Source organism: Crocuta crocuta, unplaced genomic scaffold, assembly GCF_008692635.1.
Source record: "Crocuta crocuta isolate KB4526 unplaced genomic scaffold, BGI_CrCroc_1.0 scaffold619, whole genome shotgun sequence".
NCBI classification, from domain to species: domain Eukaryota; kingdom Metazoa; phylum Chordata; class Mammalia; order Carnivora; family Hyaenidae; genus Crocuta; species Crocuta crocuta.
This window is the reverse complement of record NW_027533395.1, coordinates 1,943,394-1,962,325: the sequence shown is the minus strand read 5'-3', so window position 1 is coordinate 1,962,325 and position 18,932 is coordinate 1,943,394. Positions and strand designations below refer to the sequence as shown.

At 50.1% G+C, this 18,932-nt stretch overlaps 1 protein-coding gene across 6 annotated transcripts in view; it reads right to left on the bottom strand.

Moving 5' to 3' along the window:
• Window positions 1–18,932, bottom strand: part of SUFU (SUFU negative regulator of hedgehog signaling) — a 113,715-nt gene that overhangs the window by 18,474 nt on the left and 76,309 nt on the right. For 4 of the 6 annotated variants that reach the window (XM_077748386.1, XM_077748384.1, XM_077748387.1 and 1 more), the window contains 5 exons: window positions 18,557–18,699; window positions 17,549–17,634; window positions 17,199–17,271; window positions 13,748–13,904; window positions 11,573–11,684 (listed from right to left, as the gene is read on the bottom strand). In XM_077748386.1, coding sequence (XP_077604512.1) covers window positions 11,573–11,684; window positions 13,748–13,904; window positions 17,199–17,271; window positions 17,549–17,634; window positions 18,557–18,699 — 571 coding nt within the window. The remainder of the gene's footprint in view (window positions 1–11,572; window positions 11,685–13,747; window positions 13,905–17,198; window positions 17,272–17,548; window positions 17,635–18,556; window positions 18,700–18,932) is intronic. The other 2 variants (XM_077748385.1, XM_077748388.1) reach the window with 1 other exon arrangement.

Sequence of the window (18,932 nt, the reverse complement as noted above, 5' to 3'; positions counted from 1 at the left end):
ATAGGCAAAACGCTGATGAATAGCAATCAGGGTAGGGGTGGGGGTGGGGGCCTGAGAGAGAAGAATCAACTGCACACAGGGCTAGAGACATCTCACGCTGGAGGGAAAAATAAATTGTTGAAAGTCAGCTAAAGTCACCTTGGTAACTGCTACAACACACTCACCCGGAACGAGGACATCAAACCCAACTGCAAACAGCTTTAAAGAAATGGAAAAGAACTTAATCATCTGAAGAATTAATGTGACAAGTGCCCACATTTACACCTCCCACCAACCTTCAATCATTTGAAAACGTACTTTAATCTTTTAAGAGAAAAAAAAATTGCAAAATGCTAGATCTGCAATCCTGGAGTTTGGGTATTTCCGGCATGCTGCTTCAATGGAAACACGGCTGCTACACACACACACACACACACACACACACGCACACACACACGCACGCACACACACACGCAGGAGGCTAGCTTTTTGCTGATTTGTTTTTTCTGGACATCGATGCAGAAGCATGAATTATTTGTGTGGCTGGGTGAGGTATTAAATCTGCAGCCAACACAGGTTTGCAATGTTTTGCATGGTTGTCAGCTTAATCTTAGTCATAAAAAAATAAGTACTGTGCTCGCCAGCGTGGCCTAATTTTTCAGCTAGGCTGTTTTTGCCCTGAGTTCCCCATGGAAGAGAAGGCAGAGCTTTGGGGGGCTGGAAGGGAGAAGGACTCCCTGGGAAGCACCCCCTACACCCACTGGGGACTGCCAGGGATAGGTGGCCAGGGGGTGAAGGAGGAGCTATTGCTCCAGGTGGCAGAATGGCTGACTCACAGGTTCTGAGCTCGTCACTCTTGTGACCTTAGGAAGATAACATATCCTCTCTCTAGGCACAGTACCCTCTTGATGGGAATAAATAATAATACCTTTTTGTTGTAGGGATTGAACAAGATGACTGACACAAAGCATCTGACAGTGCCTGGGATGTGGTAGGGGCCCAAAATATATCTGGAATATATCAGAAGGCTGCCTCTAAAAGTCTGTCTGCTCTTCCTGCAAGAATGCTGATAGCTTAATAGTGACTTATTTGCCTTTACCAACCGCCTCTGCCAAATCAGTCCTTACTTCTGCACAAAGGTCCCTGCCCTGAGCTTGGGAGACAGGACTTCTGAGATGGGCCTTAAGGGGCTCCTGACTCCCTGAGAAGATACTGTGGGTCCTGGTCAACTGCTGGTCCTCTGAGAAGGCCCAATCACAGGCCAACAAAAACCCCTGAGGCCTCTGTTCTTCTAAGGGAGGTACTAGCAGAGTCATCTTCCTTCTACAAAGCACAATGGTCTTCCTGCAATTCCCATCTGCTGGACCTCAAGCTACCCAGAAGTCATTTAATCTCTCCTCCCATGCCAGCCTTTCAAATCCCCAAGGCTGCTCCCACAGGCCATCATCAGTTTCTCTCTTCCAGTATCTGTGGCCCCGACTTTCAGCTATATTCTTTTTTTTTTTTTTTTTAAATATTTTTTATTTATTTCTAGGAGAGAGAGAGACAGCGTGAGCAGGGGAGGGTCAGAGAGAGAGGGAGTGACAGATTCTGAAACAGGCTCCAGGCTCTGAGCTGGCAGTCAGCACAGAGCCCGACACGGGGCCCGAACCCACGAACCGCGAGATCATGACCTAAGTGAAAGTCGGACGCTTAACCGACTAAGCCACCCAGGCGCCCCATCAGCTATATTCTTAAGACATGGCTCTGAAATCTCCCAGCCAGCCACCCACATCACTTTCCCTTGCATTTACTCTAGCTTATCAAAGCCAGAGTGTCGTGTCCAGAAGGGGAGTGCTGTGTGTGGAAATAAATACAGCATGTGGTCTAACCAGGGCAGATCAAAAAGGGACTATGAGCTTTCTTGTTTGGGAAACTTTATTTCTATTAGAACTGTCATCAAACTGTCTATTCTTTATAACTTCAAATTACCAACTCTTACAGCATACCCTCTGTCAACAACATCTCCCTCAGGCTCTCTCCCATGGTCCGCACTTGGACCTCCTCTCCCCCATCTTGTATGTACTCTGGATTAGTTGGAGCCAAGAGCCAGACTCTGTATTATCTGGCTACTGTTTCTAGCAGTCCAGGTATTTCTGAAACCTGACTCTGCCATCCATTGTACTGGCATTCCCTCCTGACTTCAAGTCACTGACAAAACTGATAAACTCACCATCAATGTTCTCATCCCAGGCTTTGATTAAACAGTGAACAGGACAGGACCAGGCAGACAGGCTGACATCATTACTCCTTGGGTAGGCTCATCCAACCAATTATAAATCTACCCAACCATCCGTCACCAAGCCCTTCCCCCCTCGGTCTTGCCAGCAATAATGTCAGAAGACATTCTGAAAATGTCTTGCTAAACCCCACCTATAGAAGATCTATTGCACTTCCTTTGTCTATCAGGTAGAAATCTTTTTACGGTGAATTTTTTAAAAAAGTTTTTATTTATTTATTTATTCATTTAAGTAATATCTACATCCAATGTGGGGCTCAAACTCATAACCCTGAGATCAGAGTCTCAAGCTCCTCCAACTGAGTCAGCTGGGCACTGCTTGCCACCCCCTGCCCCCCATCCCTGGCCCTCCCCATAACTATTTCTAAAAATAGATGAGGATGGTCTGGCAAGCCTGATTCTGACTCTTTGTGAATCCATGCTGACTCTCAGTGTTCACTGTGCCTCTTAAAGAGTATTCACAGACTGTTTGACTTATAATCTAGTCCAGAATTTTCCCTGATGGTTGACACTAAGCGTACTATTTTGGAGAGTGCAGGATGCTTTTTGCATTTTGAAACTTTTGAGTGCTTTCAGTCTGCCAACACCTTTTTCTTATTCCCGCGAAGGTTAGGGACACCAGCTTCGTAAGTCCCATTTGCCAATTCTCCTGGTGTTCTGGGGCACAACACATGTGGACCAGGCAATGTGAAATCGTGGCTTCCATCTCCTCCTCAATGCCTGCCTGTGTGACTCTACTCTGATAACCATTTTTGTTTTTTGTTTTTTTTTTTGAGATGGAAGCATAACAGAATTCGAGTAAATCTCATTTTTTCTCTGCCAGTGATTAAAGTTACTGTGTCCAAACGATGGAGCCTAGGTTTTCTTCTTGTTGCTATTCCAAACAGAAGTACAAAAAATAAAGGCCTTTTTGCTGGTCAGAGCATTGTGTTGCAAGACTCAGTTCTTGAGTTTCAGCCTATCTTGACCCCGTTCCTTAACAGTCCGTGCTGGTATAACATACTTCTCCTTCCAGATTTTGTTAAAATTCTTCAAGAAATCTGAGGTAAGTAAAAGATTCTCTATATATCTGTAGTGGTCCCTGGATATACTGCACCCCTTTTCAGTTTCCAGGGGACTAGTCACAATGATAATAAGAGGTGCCCTTTACTGAGTGCAGACGTGGTGCCATGGTGCCAGGTCCCTGTGAAGGCCCTTGACATACTTTGCTTCCTTTCATTTTCATGGCAACTCAATCAAGAGGTATTCTTTTCCCCAATTTACAGATGAAGAAACTGAAACTCAGAGACTTAAATAACTAGCCCGAGGTCACACAGTGAATGAATAATGGGCTGAGACGAAATCCCCAGGCCTTCCTGACACCAGTTACAATCACCACAGTATTTCTCCTTAAGAACTTCCCATTCCTTTGAGTGGGCTTTCCTTCTGGGGTTTCAAGGCCATGAGGACACATCTATTTTTGCCCTGAACTCTTAAAAAGAAAAACAAAAAACCCCTACTTCCTAGAAGCCAAGGCAGGACCTCCCAAAGGGTATTTGATGGAATCTTAGTTTAAGGGAAACTCATAGAAAAGCAGATGGGGGCAAGGGCTGGATGCAGCACACTGGGTCTCTCTCGGGTTAGAGACCTAAAATGTTGGCATTTTGAGGACTCTGAGGAGGACTGTGGAGGGCAAACCAGCCAGTTTCATTTTATGTAAGTCAGCATCTTGAAACCTTAGTCATGGAACCCCCTTTCCGCTTAACACCCAGCAACCCCCCTAAAAGGCTGTGAGGACCCTCCATCTGGGGAGGACTGACCAGGCACTGCTCTGACAGGGCACAGGGTTTTCCTTCCTGATGTCGCTCTGCCCACATGCTCTCTTCCAGCGCGCTGTCACTGCTGCTCCATCCACCTCCACTGCTGGTCAGCAGCAGGTGCACAGCCGAGTGCCCCTCACTGTTCGCATTATGGCAAGATAGCTGCTCTGAGGGGGCCTGTCAGGCAGCTACCCCTGCTAACCTTCAGCGCTCAGCCTGGTGCTGGGCAGCTGAAGTGCCTCTGCATGACCAGGGCTGCCTCGGTGCCGGTTCTGTGATTTTCAGTGGGAATGGTTATCCTTCCCTTTCGCTGGACGGGATGAGCTGTAACAGCTCCTACAGTATCACTTCTTGGACTTTTATTTATGATTCTTTTTAAAGTTTAAAGAGTCACAGAGTCCTGGTGAGTTCATTCCAACAGCCAGCAGTCTTCCCAAGCCACTCCTTGGAGACAACAATGCTCCTCTCTGTTGGCTGACTCTTGGTGTTTTCCTCAATATTTCTAATAGACTTAATTTCTTTCTATTTCCCGGTATTCCCCTCAGGTTTTACCTATTGACTTCCTAATAAGGAATATGAGCTTTTAGCTCTCTTCTGTCCCCTACTCCCGCCCTCCCACCTTCCCAAGAGAACTATATCGTAAGTTGGTTTGGATCAGTATTAAGTGTCTATATTATTAGACGAAACCAAGACTGCTTACAACTGAGCCGTGGAATGTGCTATGATGTTATACTCTTAGGAAAGTATAATTTTCTGGTGCAGTTTTCTATTTTCCTTGGTTTTAACAACAATCTTGGTTTTCTATTGTGTTTATTACTAATTCAATCCTAAACTATCAATGGTCTACAGATTTCCCCAAGATACTCAAATACACCAAATATTCATCAATTTTATCTCTTTTTAAAAATTTTATTTGGGGGAGGGAGGGACAGAGGGAAAGAGAGAGAATCTTCAGCAGGCTCTACGCTCAGCCCGATGCAGGGCTCAATCTCATGACCCTTGGGATCATGACCTGGGCTAAAATCAAGAGTCGGACACTCAACTGACTGAGCCACCCCGTCACTCCTAAATTTTATATTTTCAAAGACCTTCCTCCAGAGGTCCTTCCAAACTGGCTGCCTTCCATTCTTGCTGCACACCTGTCCTCACCGTCACTCTCGTGATTCCCCTTGCCTCTTTCCCATGCTGGACCTCATTTCCTGTACTCTGCATGTATTCCTCACTCATTCTGGTGGAGTAGTGAACAGAGTTCTTTTCTCAGACTTGCTTTTCTCAAACAGGGCCCGCTGACCTGCCACCCTCATGGGTTTCGAGGCAAATTAAAATACCAGCTTTACTCTGTACAGTGGTATATAAACTTCCAAGGCCTACTTTCCAGCTATTTTTTCCTATGAATTGGCAGGAACCCCCTCCACTTTATCTTCTTTTAAAGGCAGTACCCAAGTGGTGACGAGGCCTGGATCAAACAATCCAATGTTCAAATCTTGGCTCTGACAATGATTCCCAGATTACTGGCCCTAGATAAGTTATGTAATCTGTCTGAGCCTCTGTGTTGTAATGGGTACACGGGGACAAGAGCAGCCCACAACATAGCGCCCAGCACATGGCAGTACTTGATAAACACTGCCTGCACAGCCACAGGGGCCTGTCCAACCCAGGATTCTGCCGGTAGTGGGAGCAGCGTGGGGTGGTGTATGGGACAGCTTAGACGCACACCTCAGTAGTTCAGGAATTGATCTAAATCTTTCCATTTATTTCTTTACCACCTGTCTATGTAACACATTCTATATTTATGCTTCCCACTGCATAAGGTGACTTTTTACATATCCTAAAACACTCTCTCCTTCCAGTGTCAAGAGAGATTCCATATTCCTAGTACTGTATAGTTTGTGGAACGTGCCCCTGTTCACCGTACCCACACTTTACAGACTGACAGAACTGTATCCATAGCTCCTCTCCACCTGGGTCTCTTCAGATCAAAAAGTCTTAATTTTTCCATTTTAGCCTAAGGGCATTTATCGGTCATATTCTATCAATGGCAGCAGGCATGGAACGGAGAGGAGCTGAACCTCTAAGGCTCCTTTGGGCCACAATCCCAGTCCCGTGACAGTGGTGACATCTGGACTGGCCACACGACTTGGGGCCTTCCCCTTGGAGGTGCCCGGGAGTGGGAACCAGGGCATCAGAGCTGGCAACTATTCAACAGTGAAGTGGGTTTGGCATGCAGAGGCCAGCCCAACCTCTGGCTTCCGCCTCTAGCCTGGGAGATTATTCCTTTTGCTTTCAGACTGCTGACGAAAGCTCTGAACTTTCCAGAGAAGAAAACCAGTTGAAGGTTCCCCTTCAGGGCAGGATTGGGACGGGGTATAGGTGTGGGGTGGGGTTAAATGCACTAGCTCAGTTCCATAGCTACTACTAAGCACAAGGCTGTATCACCTGGTAAACACCAACAGCCAAACGATAAAGAACAGTATTTTCACTGTGAAGACCCCAAGGACAGGATGTGACGATGGAACAGTGGGGCAGGGTGTGGCTAAAGAAGAGACAGTGAGCAAAATTGGCATGCTGATTAGGGGATTCCTTAATCAACCATTAACTCTTCTGGGCACCAGGGACCCCCACTCCCTTGCCCGGCCCCCTGACTTGAGTGGGAGATGAGGATGCCTGCTTTCCTGAGTGAGCCCACTCTCATCAGAACTCCTGGCTTTCTGTTTTCTGAGACACTGAGTCATTTCCTCTCTCCAGCTCTCACCTTCGAGCCTTCCTTTTCCCTTCCCTGGAGAAGTGACTCACTGCTGAAGTGTTGGGTGACACTGAGGATCAAAGATGGGCGATAAAAATATTCCTGATTGTGCAACTTGAAGAGGGGGATGCAGTGTAGACTGAGGATTCAACATGCTGGCCATGAACTCTGAGGCTACGGTGTAAACAGTGGCCATGGCTCCGTGTCTCTGGGGTGGTAGAGCAGAGCAAGGAGTTCAAATGCAATCTGCCTGGGCCAGATTTGCCGTGGGGCCCCCTGGTGCGTCCCTTCAGAAAGGCACACAAAGGCAGGCACTTAGCACAACACGCGTAGGTCACAGAGGCCTGGGCCCTTCCTCCCATCAGCCCTGTGGAGCCTGGCTGGGGCCCTGTGAGCAGGGCTGTTTCTTTCTGGGTTTTCTCTCCAGTGAAAACAACCATACTTCTCCTGCGTGGGAGTGGTGAGGGAAGCCAACGTGACAGACTCAGGCTCGGGGCTGGCCGCTGCACTGATGTGATGGAGCCTTTCAGCAGGGTCACCCTCGACTGCCCTTCACGTGAGCGGTGAGCGCCAAAGGCCCAGCTGTTTTCCCGGACCAACACTCACATTCCTTCACCTAACTTACTGGATGCAAACTAGATACTTTCTTCTTCTAATTAATCATCATGGGCCTCAAAGGGTGAGCAAAGCAAAACACAAGGTTCTCTAAAGGATGACTCCCTGGCCAGGTTCTAAGCTATTCAAGATGGGAACGGAGGCAGCAAAGTCACTGCATCCAAAAGGCAAACAGATGGGAGCACAGACACTCATAAAAGTGGGGAGAAATCTATGTGCACACACACGTGTGTGTTAGGAGGGTTGTGCAGCAGTGACTGTCACAAGTGGAGAATTCATGCTAAAACCCTTAATTCTTCAGGAAATTAAGGCAAAAAAAGCAAAAATGAAAGAAAAAAAAAAAGGCTTAAAAGCTGTTGGCATGATCCCAGAAGACTGAGAAACTTGGCTCAGAAATGATGGTTAGTTTGCTTTTTAAAGGTGCCTCAACTACAAAGTGGTTTTCTCACAGTCAGGAACCTTCCCCTGCCAGCACATATATACACACACGCATGAGCCCTGCCCCTCTGTGGGAGGGTACGTGACCCAGAGAGCTTTGTAAAGGTCTTCCAACTTCAGCCAGTTAGGTCTCAGCGGAGGGAGGAGGAGGTTCTGGAACATTGCTGCAGGTTCCCAGCATCAGAGAAGATGTTTGTGAAAATGCAAAGCTCTCCACGCAATGCACCTGACCACACACATCCTCTGAGTCCCTGCAGAGAGGCTGGGGAGCAAAGTCCAAACTCCGTAGAACAGTGTAGGCAGCCTCAGACAGAGAAGAGGCCCAGGGCCTCTTTCCCCACTCCCATCCCTACCAGGGCCGGCAGGCACAGTCCCTAAGCCAGGCTCTCCTCAGTGGCAGAAAGGAGTTGCTTCCCATGCTTCCCAAACTCACCCGGGCAGGCAGTGGGAAGGGAGGCGCCAGCAAGCCGAAGGAGGCTTTTCTCAGCTGATCATCTTGGGAAAAGCCAGATACAAATTTCACGGCTGGAATGCAAGGGTTGTGAAACCCTGAAAGAAGCCCCCGAAAGGGGCCAGGGACTCTCCTTCCAGGAAGGCGGTGGGAGGAGGGCTGGCAAGCACAAGTAGGAGAGGGGCAGGTTACCCAGAGGGGCCTGACTTTCTGGGAAGCAGGAAGTAAGGTCTCAAGAAAGAAAGAAAAAGAAATCCCCTAGCCCTGAGGTGGTAGAGGGGACAGAGATAGGGTTGGTTTTGTTTCTGAACATAAAGAAAACTAGGCTTTGTGTCAAAAAAGTAATTCTGGTATAAAGGAGCCAAATATGATACAGCTTGTTATCTCTGGGATTTGGGAGCACCAAAGCTGACCACATGCCCCCCGCCCCGAGTTTAATATGCATAGTAAGCTTCTACCATGGAGCTTAGTCTTGTCCTCAGTGTCATGTGAGAGGTTCCTATTCCTGCCTCAACTAGTTAGATGAGGTCCACCAAAGAGGGTCACTAGTCCCTCAGCCTTGTGTGCCCCTCATGCGGTCCCGAGAATGGGGTAAGGAAGGTCACACGTAGGGAAGACTGTCCTAAGCTCCACCCTTTTCTGACCTGGGACAAGTTACTTACTAGCCTCTCTATACCTCAGTTTCCTCATCTATAAAAGGGGGATAATAAGATTATCTACTTCAAAAAGTGACTCTGAGAATGAATTAAGTCCATGTGGCATAAAGCACTTGGAACACGACTTGGCACCCAGAAGTCACTATGGAAGTGTCGGCTGCTTTGGGGGTGCGAAAAGAGCAAGGACTTGACCGCCCCCCACCCCCAAGCATGCCAGAGGTCAGCTGCTAATGCCCAGGCTCCTTTGGCTCTTCTGAACCGCAGCCTTCTCAGACCATATCCAGACCTGTGTGGAACCAGCATGCCCCCGCCTAGAAAGCCTGACTAAAGGAAAATCAGACGTGCACACACAATAAGGCCCATGCTGGTTGTTCCCCCACAGGGAGAGGAGCAAACACTAGTGCCAGCACATTTTGGGCCGGCTTTCTCAGTCGCGTCCATGTGGTTTATCTGAAATGGGGTCAGGTCCCAGAGTGGGCAGCATAGATATTACAATCGTGCTTGCTGATCTAAACTGAGTCCATCATCATCGATCGTGAGATAACAGCAAGCTAGAGCCTCGAGACACTTGAGGGTGTGCAGGAAAAGGTTTGTGGCAAAGCAGGAGGAACCTTTTCTCAACTAATTGCTAACAAATCGGTAACTAGCACTGAGAGCCTCAGAAGAGACATTCTAATTCCTTCCAGGCTGCAGATTCCAGCACTTTGGAGACATGACTGGGCACCTGAGTTGCAGGGAGCGGGGATAACCCCAAAGGCCCGGCACCCCTGATCTCTTTCCACCCATCTACAGCTAGCCTTTGGACCAGATCCACTGCCTCTCTGTCCAGTCAGGCTGTATGTACGCATCCAGGGAGCCTGAGACCTGGGTCCCTGCAACATCTGAAAGTGCGGCAGCCAAACATATGCCCAGAATAGGGTGTGAGATCTCAAGCCTGTTCTACATATACAAGAGGGGTAAGTGGGATGTGTCTCTGCAGGAGCCCCTGCCCTTCTTCCCAGAAACCTGGACCTTCCAGAGCTGATGGGGCCATCTGAACTGAGAGGGTCTACAAGTTATAGGCAATATACTTGAGCCTTTAAGCCTTCAAGTACCTCTAGGCCAGTGCCAATGGGGCCTAGAAGGAGAAGCCAAGCTCAGGGCATGGGAAGGAGCATGCCCCTGGGACAGGGTCCAGACTCCTAGGTGGAGAGCTTCCAGATGCCCCACGCCTCAGCCTGGCCATCTGCTGCTGCCAGGGGACGATCATGGTGCCTCACGCCAGCTACTTCAAAGCAGATGGCCAGAGAAACCCACTGGCTGGAGTTGAAAGCTGCTCAGAGGTGGCAGTGGAGGCTTCTCCAGGCTCTTGCCAAAAAGTTCAGCTCGTCTGGCTTCTGGACAGCAGATTCACCAGGTGAGCCCGCTTGGGCAGCCGGAGTAACCCTCCCTCCTCCCGTTAACCAGCCAGGCTTCCCCTGTTCCACCCATGTCAGCTCCTTCTCCTGCTTGAAAATTCTAGGGCACCTTCAGGGTCTGTCTCATGTTCTTTCTCCTCCCAAGCAGCCCTCCCTAACTATGCCAGATCATGCTGACTTGTCTTTTCTGTAGACTAGTAGATCACTACCACTTCTGGGAATCAGGGATGAGCAGCTGGAGCTAGAATTCAAAGATGTAGCTATTTCTAACAAAGTGCATCTGCAGCCAGACTCACACCAGCTTCAGTTCGTGCCCCCCTAAAGGAAGAGCCTATATCCTAGATGGCCCCCTGGGCCCTGAGCTCGCCACACAGAAAGCGGGTAATAAAAACTTCTCAGGAGGATAGATCGCCCTGGTCTTGCAGGAGTGCTGTGCTTCCCTTTTAGCCTGGGGCGCAGCAACTTCCTCCCTGGCAGGCAAGGTTTATGCTCTGGGCTGCCAGCTCCCAGGCAGCCCCTGCCAGCAGCCATTCCCTACAGCTTCCCTGATTCAAAGGGCAGAAAGGGGTGCCCAGCTCCAGCCCTGCCTACCATTTATCCCCTATCAGAGGAAGAGAGGTCAGCAGGAAAAGGATCTGACCTGTGGGGGTGGCCACAGTCTCTCCCAAGGGCTATAGGGGCCCCAAGACAGGCAGCAGAGGCCTGCAAAGCACTTCCCGTCCCTTCCCTGGGCCCCATGGAAGGGAGGCAGGAAAAAGGGCCTCAGCAGCAGGCATCCACTATGGGGCTGGCCAGACAGGGAGGCCCCTGGGGCTGTAGCTATCAGCCGGAGACCAGGCTCCAGGAAGGAAGGAAGGAAGGGCAACTCTGGCCGAGGTCGAGATAAGGAGGGGAGTCGTGCTTAGCACAATGGGCTCCCACAAGGCTAGGATTTTGCCCCAACTTGGCCTCCCGTCTGCTCACACAGCCCATGTAAATATTTACTGATGTTTATATTCCTGGTCCGCTGGGTCCCCTCTGAGGCCCCTTTATGACCCACAGATCTGTGTGCCCCAGAGACCCTGGGCCCATCCAACAAGGGCTATGGACATTGTTCTCTCTCATGCAAGCCCCAGGGACAGACCCTTCAGGACAAAACTTCCCCCCAGCTTGTACCAGCCCTGGAATGCTGCTTTCAGGAAGCTGTACTAGCCCCCTCTGCAGGCAAGGAACTTACGGGGCCCGGTCATGGGTGAAGCCGTTCTGCCGCTGAGGGTTGATTGGCGGAAGGACAGGTTTGCTGTTGATCTCAAGTCCTCTCCTCAGGGTCTCCCGGATCTGCTCCGTGTCTGTAACAACACCACTAAGTTGCCTGATGGCCCTTTTGGCTCCTAACATCCCATTTGGAACCTGGCTCTGCAGACATGCTGGTGAAAGGCCCTGTGAAGGCCATGAGCCCACCCTAGACATCAGCCTTGAGAGCTGGGTGAGAGCAGTATAAGCACACAGGGCAGATGAGGCCCCATGCTCTCAAGAAACTTCTGGTCTGAAGAGTGCCATTCTTGTAGAAGACAACGGGGCGGTCTCCGGACTTCAGAAGGCAGGGCTCTTCACTGTCCTTTCCCTTGCTGGGCCACAAACCCTAGGTTTACCCTTAACATAGCTCCAGACAGTGACTAACAAGGTCTTTGCCACCACCCAAGACCACCCAGGGATGCTGCCCACTGTAATGGATGCCACTAAGAGCTGCCAAGTGTCTTGCCACGAATGAACTCTTATATAGTTTCTGGGTTCCTGTTGGTCATATGGTATTTGGCCCCACCACCCTTCTCCTTGGGCCAGGTCAGTGGGACTAAAGTCCTCTCCCTACCTTGGCCCCAGGAACCTGCCTTTCCATGGGTCTGCCAAGGGCCATGGGATGAGAGAGGAATCTCTTGGTGGGACTATTTCTTTGCAATATGCTGTGCTGGTATCTTTGGGAAGAAGCTCACTATTCTGGTCCCCTACAGAGATTTTGGTCTAAGATTTACCTCTGCAAACTGCAAACACATCCAAAAAAGCAAATTAATGCTAGGCGTTTCCAAGGATGGGCTTAAAGCGGACTACAGAGGCAATAATACTAACTTTTCTAACTATCTGACTTGTTACAGTGGTGTGGATTACTTTAATAATTTTTTTAAATATTTTTATTTATTTCTAGGAGAGAGAGAGACAGCATGAGCAAGGGAGGGTCAGAGAGAGAGGGAGACACAGACTCTGAAATAGGCTCCAGGCTCTGAGCTGGCAGTCAGCACAGAGCCCGACATGGGGCTCGAACCCATGAACCGCGAGATCGTGACCTAAGCGAAAGTCGGACGCTTAACCAACTAAGCCACCCAGGCGCCCCTTTAATAATTTTTAAAAATTAGCCAACCATGGTTGAAATTATGGACGAGACTATGAATCCCTCCCTCTACTACCTATTTTGTCAAAAGCAACTGAATGATTTTAATAACTGCTTACTTTCTCTCGGAACTTCCTATGGGTTCAGCACACCATCAGAACAAGCAGGAAGGCAAAAGGGGGTCTGATATTTGCACCAGGGGTTTAAGTTTGTCCTTTATGGGAAGAGAAGTGCGTTTGTAAGTGCGATATCAGATGTGTAGGTATTTTATTCAGGACTGTGGGTATCTTATTCTTCCAACAGTAAGAAAAGGTAGAGGAATTGGAGAAAGAAAGTAGAAAAAGCTATGAACACATGTATATGTAAATGCCTGCTTTTCTTTTGCAGTTCGGTAGGGATGCCCTCTGCTAAGAAATACAGCTGTTTCTACAGCCAAGACCACCTTGGTGAGCTTCTAACAAGAGAGCCATATCCTCCTTCCCCAAGGCCCTGATCAGAAGGCAGTGGGTACAAGGTGCCTGGCACACAGCCTCTTACACTGTATCTGCAGAACAGTGAGGCAAGGAAGTTGGTGGGCTGGCCTCACACTCAGGCCTCTCTCATTTAAGGCCTGGGAGGGCCTAAGGCCAGAGTGATTCTTGGGTCTGGCATGGCTTTCAGGCCAGAGCTGGGCCCTCTGTCAATTCTGTGGGTGGCCAATGCTTGTTCTTTTGCACTTGGGTGGACTACGGCCTTTTCCTGTAACTGTTCTGTGGCTTCCACTCACCTCCATGACCTCAGATTGCAAGGGGCAAATCTAAAACACAATGGTCACTGCTTGCGGTGCATCTGAAATACACACAGGAAACACAGGAGCAATGGCCCAATAAAGCTCTCTTCATGCCACCCTTTGGGAGACTTCACTTGCTGTTTAGACCCTGCCAGGAAAGGAACTATTGAATGGGCTGCTGTTGTCAGAGACTTGTCCTAGAGGGCCTGAAAACTGGGCCTGGGGCAAGGAGAAGGGGAAGGTTGGGTGGTAGCAGCTACCTTTGCCAGACAGCCGCCGTGGCTGCGTGCCAATACAGATGCTCCTGCTGTCCTCGTCGTCCTCAGGGGGCCGGCTCAGGTCATCCCAGGCACACTTGGCACTGACGCCACTCAAGTTGGAGCCATCCGTCTCGATGCCTTTGTCAACTCTCTCCTGCTTGGAAGGAACCAAAGAGCCAGAGTTCCTTCAACGAACCGATGGCCCAGGGTCACTACTGCCTTTCTGGTATTTACTGATTCTTGTAGGTGCTGAGCACAGGACCAGTGCTCGAAGAGCAGGATCTCTGATCTTGTTTTGCCCTGGTTACTAACACGTGATGGTCTCTGCCAGCCACTGGACTCCTCCAGGGGACCCAGGGATCGGGGGAAGCCAGGAAGCATGAAAATCCCAAGGGAAGCTAACCTTCTCTATCTCAACCTTTCAGTAAAATGACCTGCACACCTGTTTCAGACCCCTAACCCTGCCCACCTCATGCCAGCCCGTGGAGCCGATACAGCAGAGCCAGGAACCATTTCCCTGAGGAAGGGCACAGTCCTTCCTCTCCTCCCTGGCCAGCCAGGAAAAACCCCTAGTTACTGCTCCAGAGGACAGGGCAGAAGCCTGACACAGGCGGAGAGGCCAGGACTCGCCCAACTTCTCCAACCTCACACCTGCAGTTTCCTCCTCTAACGGCAGAGGGTGTGGTCACCCACAGAAGCGCCACCAGAGAGCAGAAGGGCAGGACTGCCCTAGCTGCATCACTAACTTGTTTGTCAAAGGATTCTGGATGGAGTTTCTTTTCTGTGTCTTAGACTGAAATGGGGGCCTGGAGGGCAGTGACCAACTACAGACCCCACCAGAGGCCCTTCCTTTGTGCAGGCCTTGGCACTGCGGAGCCCAAATACTCTCCAAATAGCCTCAAGGAAGAGTTGTACCCAAACATCTCTGGGATTTCTGGTAAAGCATAGTTGTGTGATGCTGGGCGTTGGACTAAAGGTCATCTGGAAGGCTCTAGCAACATTGCTTATAAACAGCCACGTGGGCCAAATAAAGTTCCTAAGTGAAAGCACCTCAGTAAGAGTCTGCACACCCCTGTCTGCCTAGCCCTCTCCCAGTGGCTCCAGGGGTCCCATACCAGCCTGCTGCTCAGCCAGGGAGCCTATGTGTGCAAACACAAAGAATGGTCCTTATTTCTTGAGACCAGTCAGCAGATGGCCCTGCCTTGATGCCCCCTTTCCAAAAGTCATCTTTCCTCCTTTCCAGCACTACCATCAGCCTAGGCAAAGCTTTTTTTTTTTTTTTTTTTAAGATTTATTTTTAAAGAATCTCTAACACTCAACATGGGGCTTGAACTTAACACCCTGAAATCAAGAGTCGCTGCTCTCCTGACAGAGCCAGCCAGGTGCCCCAAAGCTGAGGATTCTGAGCAAGACAGGGAGAGGCCAACAATAGGAGCAGCTCCATGCTCCAGGTATGGGCCTGGCTTTGCTGGGGGTAGAGTCTGAACTTTTCCCTTTCCATTGGCTGCCCTGAGGCCTTTCACCTAAGCAAAGAGGAGGAGGTCTTTTGAATCAACTAGTTCAGCCCACTTACTTTATAAGTAAGAAAAGGAAGAATTAGGACCCGGAGAAGGGATGTCTTTAGGCACACAGCTGGCTGGTAGCAGAGCCTGGAGTGAAGGAACAGGAGCCAGCTCTAAAATGAACCACCTTGTGCAGGCCCCAGACAGCTACAAACGAGCACAGAAGAGTTCCCGCTTGGTGCACAGGGCACCAGGAAGGAAGGCGGGACTTTCTTACCAAGGTCTCCCTTTTTTTTTAAAATTTTAATTTTTTATTTTTAAGTCAACTCTACACCCAGTGTGAGACCTGAACTTACGACCCTGAGATCAAGAGTCGTGTGCTCCACCAACTGAGCCAGCCCCCCAACACCTCCCACTTGCTTTTCAAGACCAGTTGATGCTCCGGGTCCTGCTGGCTGGTCTCAGCAGGGCCCTAAGACAAGGATGGAGAACCGTTCTTGGCATGCAGAGAAGGACGGGCTGCTTACCCTACTAGTTCAAAGGACCAAGTTCTTTCTTAGTACTTGGCACTTATGACAGGGGCTAAACAGTGCCCCATGCTGGATCCCGGTGTGACTGCAGAACAATGACACAGGGAAACAAACCATGGTTCCTGGTTTTTGCAGAAGCAGAAGCTACAGGGAAACCAAGTATAAAGGAGCGAGCGGTAACAGAGGATTCTCCCAGCAATTTGAAAACTTCAGTGTTAAAGGCGCTAGGAAAATAGAGGAGCATCATCTGTGAATGAGGAGGGCTTCTGCCCAAGGACTCACAGGTCTATAGGAAAGAACCCACAGGCACTGCTGGCTGTATGTCTGCCTGCTACCTCTCCCCGGCCACCTCTCCTTCCTCCTGAAGGACACGGAGCTCCTAGTGCCTGCCCACGGCCTACCAGATTTTTACAGAGACATAAAAGGTTCAGAGATGGGAATGACCTGCAATTGGTTGGGGGAAGTAGAAGGAAGCGAACACAAGCCAGGGACATTCTTAGTTGTGTGCTGTCCTGTTTCATGAGCAGCCCATTAGGAAGGAAGTTATGCTCTATGTGGTTTTCAAAATTAACTTGCATGCAAAAAGTGTTTAAGAAACCAAAGATGTCACTGCACAGCTGGGCCACAATGAGTGGGACACTGCAGGCCTGCATGTGTACAGACTTCCTTTATACATCAAAGAATGCCAGCCTCTCCAGGGGAGGACCTTGGAGTCTGACTGCCCAAGGGGAAGACGTATCTAAAGGGGGGATGCGATCATTACACACATCAGAATTCCCGCCGCGGCTGGGCAATGGGGTCAGTATCACCTGCCTGTCGGTTACAGGGTGCTGGGGTGGGCGGCTCCCTGAAGGAAAGTCTATGTTCTTTTAAGACGGGGGAAGTGGGAGGAAGAATACTGGGTAAGCAATATTGATTTTTTGTAGTTGCTGCTGATCTTTTTTTTTTTTTATGTCAGGTTTACTGATGTATGATTTACATTCAATCAAATTCATTCTATTTTATCCTTAAAAAATTTTTTTTATGTTAGAGAGAGAAAAAGAGTGGGGGTGGGGGCAGAGGGAGAGAGAGGGAGAGAATCTTAAACAGGCTCCATACTTGAAATGGAGCTGGATTCGGGGTTTGAGCCCACAACTCTGGGATAATGACCTAAGCTGAAATCAAGAGTTGGAGGTTCAAATGACTGAGCCACCTAGGTGCCCTTTTTCATCCTTTTTAAATGCAAACAGACACATGCCAGAGGCAAGCTTTCCTGGCCTGAAATCTCTGCTCCCTGTGTGCTCTGCAGAATTCACAATCATGCATATTTCTATTCATTCACAGATAAATCTCCTCCATTTTCCCAGCATAAAAGCCAGTGTTATTTGGAAGAGGCCTAGGCATAGTGTGCTAGAAAGGTTTTCCTCACTCAAGACATACTTGCAGGTGTGGATCGATCTCAAATATGGTCTCTCCCCTCCGCATGTCAGTTATCAGCCAGGGGCCGCCAGCGCTGTGGACAAGGAAAGGGGACAGGATGGTAACTGTGGGTCTGGGGCTGATGGTCTGGGGATTCAGACTGCCCTGTTTGCTGCCCTAGGCCCAGAACACAGGGGAGCAGTTAGAGGTCAGGGGCTGTCAGGGAGCGAGTCGGCAGGAATCCCGGATCTGAAAAACCAGTGCCTGAAAAGCAACGTAAGGGGAAGCCCACATGTGGGGTTAAGGAGGAACCCCCACCCCCAGGCCCAGGGAGCCAGGTCCCCACCTCAAAGGGTGGGGGGAGTACTCACACGGGCACCGTCCGCAGCAGCTCCAAGATGCCCTGTCCGTTCCACTGCTGGGCTGCGTGGAGCTCCTCGGTGCAGACGCCAACAATCTAAGACCCCAGGGACAAGATGCCATTGTGTGTTAATGACCACTTCCCCCACCCCCACCCCCAGAAGGACCACCACCTAGGCCCTTTTAGGGTCAACTCAAGTTGGGGAGGGGTCACAGGCAAGATCTGGGGTCAGGGGCCAGTATCTCCAAAATGGGACGGTTTCCTGTCCAGGAGGGAACAGCTGCCTGGCTAGGAGGTGGAAGAGTCCACAGACTGGGCACTAAGGCCCGACCCTTGCCCTCCTATAATGGGCCGGACATCGGTCTGGGGGACACAAAGTCTAGCCCTAAACTATAGAGGCAAAAATCAGTCTGGGTGCTCAGCCTATGTCTCTGGAAGCAGGGGGTGTTCAGGGAGATGTTTCTGCCTGGGCTAGGATCGCAGGGAACATGAAGGGAGGAGACTGTGAGACCCATCAAGCTCAGAAGGGCCCCAGCAGTTTGCACAAAAGCTTCCTTCCTCATCAGGGGCTGGGCCTGTATGTAAACCTCAAGGGAAACAAGTGAACCTTCACACAGACCCCACCATGAGCACAAGCAAGCCCAGGTGCAGCCAGGGTGGATGCATACCCTTCGGGTGAGGGCAGGGCCAGCCCAAAGCCACCCTCCTGCTAGGAAGTCCTGTGCCTAGGGCTGTCTGGGTCTCTAATAGTTCACCAAATACCTGCCCTGTTAGCCACTCAACTACAGCCATTCTCCAGCCACCCCTCACCTGGCCCCTTACCTTTCCCCCTTCTCCCATCTCAGCAGACTAAATAGGACCATCCGACTCTACCTGACGAACCATCAGAGGGGACAGAAAATGCAAGAAGACTGAAGACACGCTCCTGTTGCCTTCACCCCCCCTCCCCACACCCTTCTGTCCTACTAGGACTTCTCTCCCAGGGAAGGCTTGAGCCCACGTCCGACCTGCGCCTCACCTGGAGGAATGTAACTACCCCGAAGGGCGTCTGCACGGGCTGCAGCTGGGGGTCTTCTGTCAGCAGCATGTGTTGAATTCTTGACTCACTGTTATCCAAAGGGCTGTGCCAAGACACGTGGTCCCCACTGCAGAAGGTGTTCTCTGTGGGAGAGACACAGCGATGCTCAGTATTGGAGGCCTCGCGTGTAGGCCTGGAGCCCTGGCGTCTAGATGCCCAGACTGAGGAGCTGCCCGGGCTTCCCAGGGAAGCATTTGCTCATATGGGAGAAAAGCTGGTGGATTTTTCCCCAGAACCGAACATGTCCCCACCTGCCAGTTCTGCCAGCCTTTGGAAGAAGAGGACAGGCTGCTCGTGTGGATGCTCACTTGGCCGG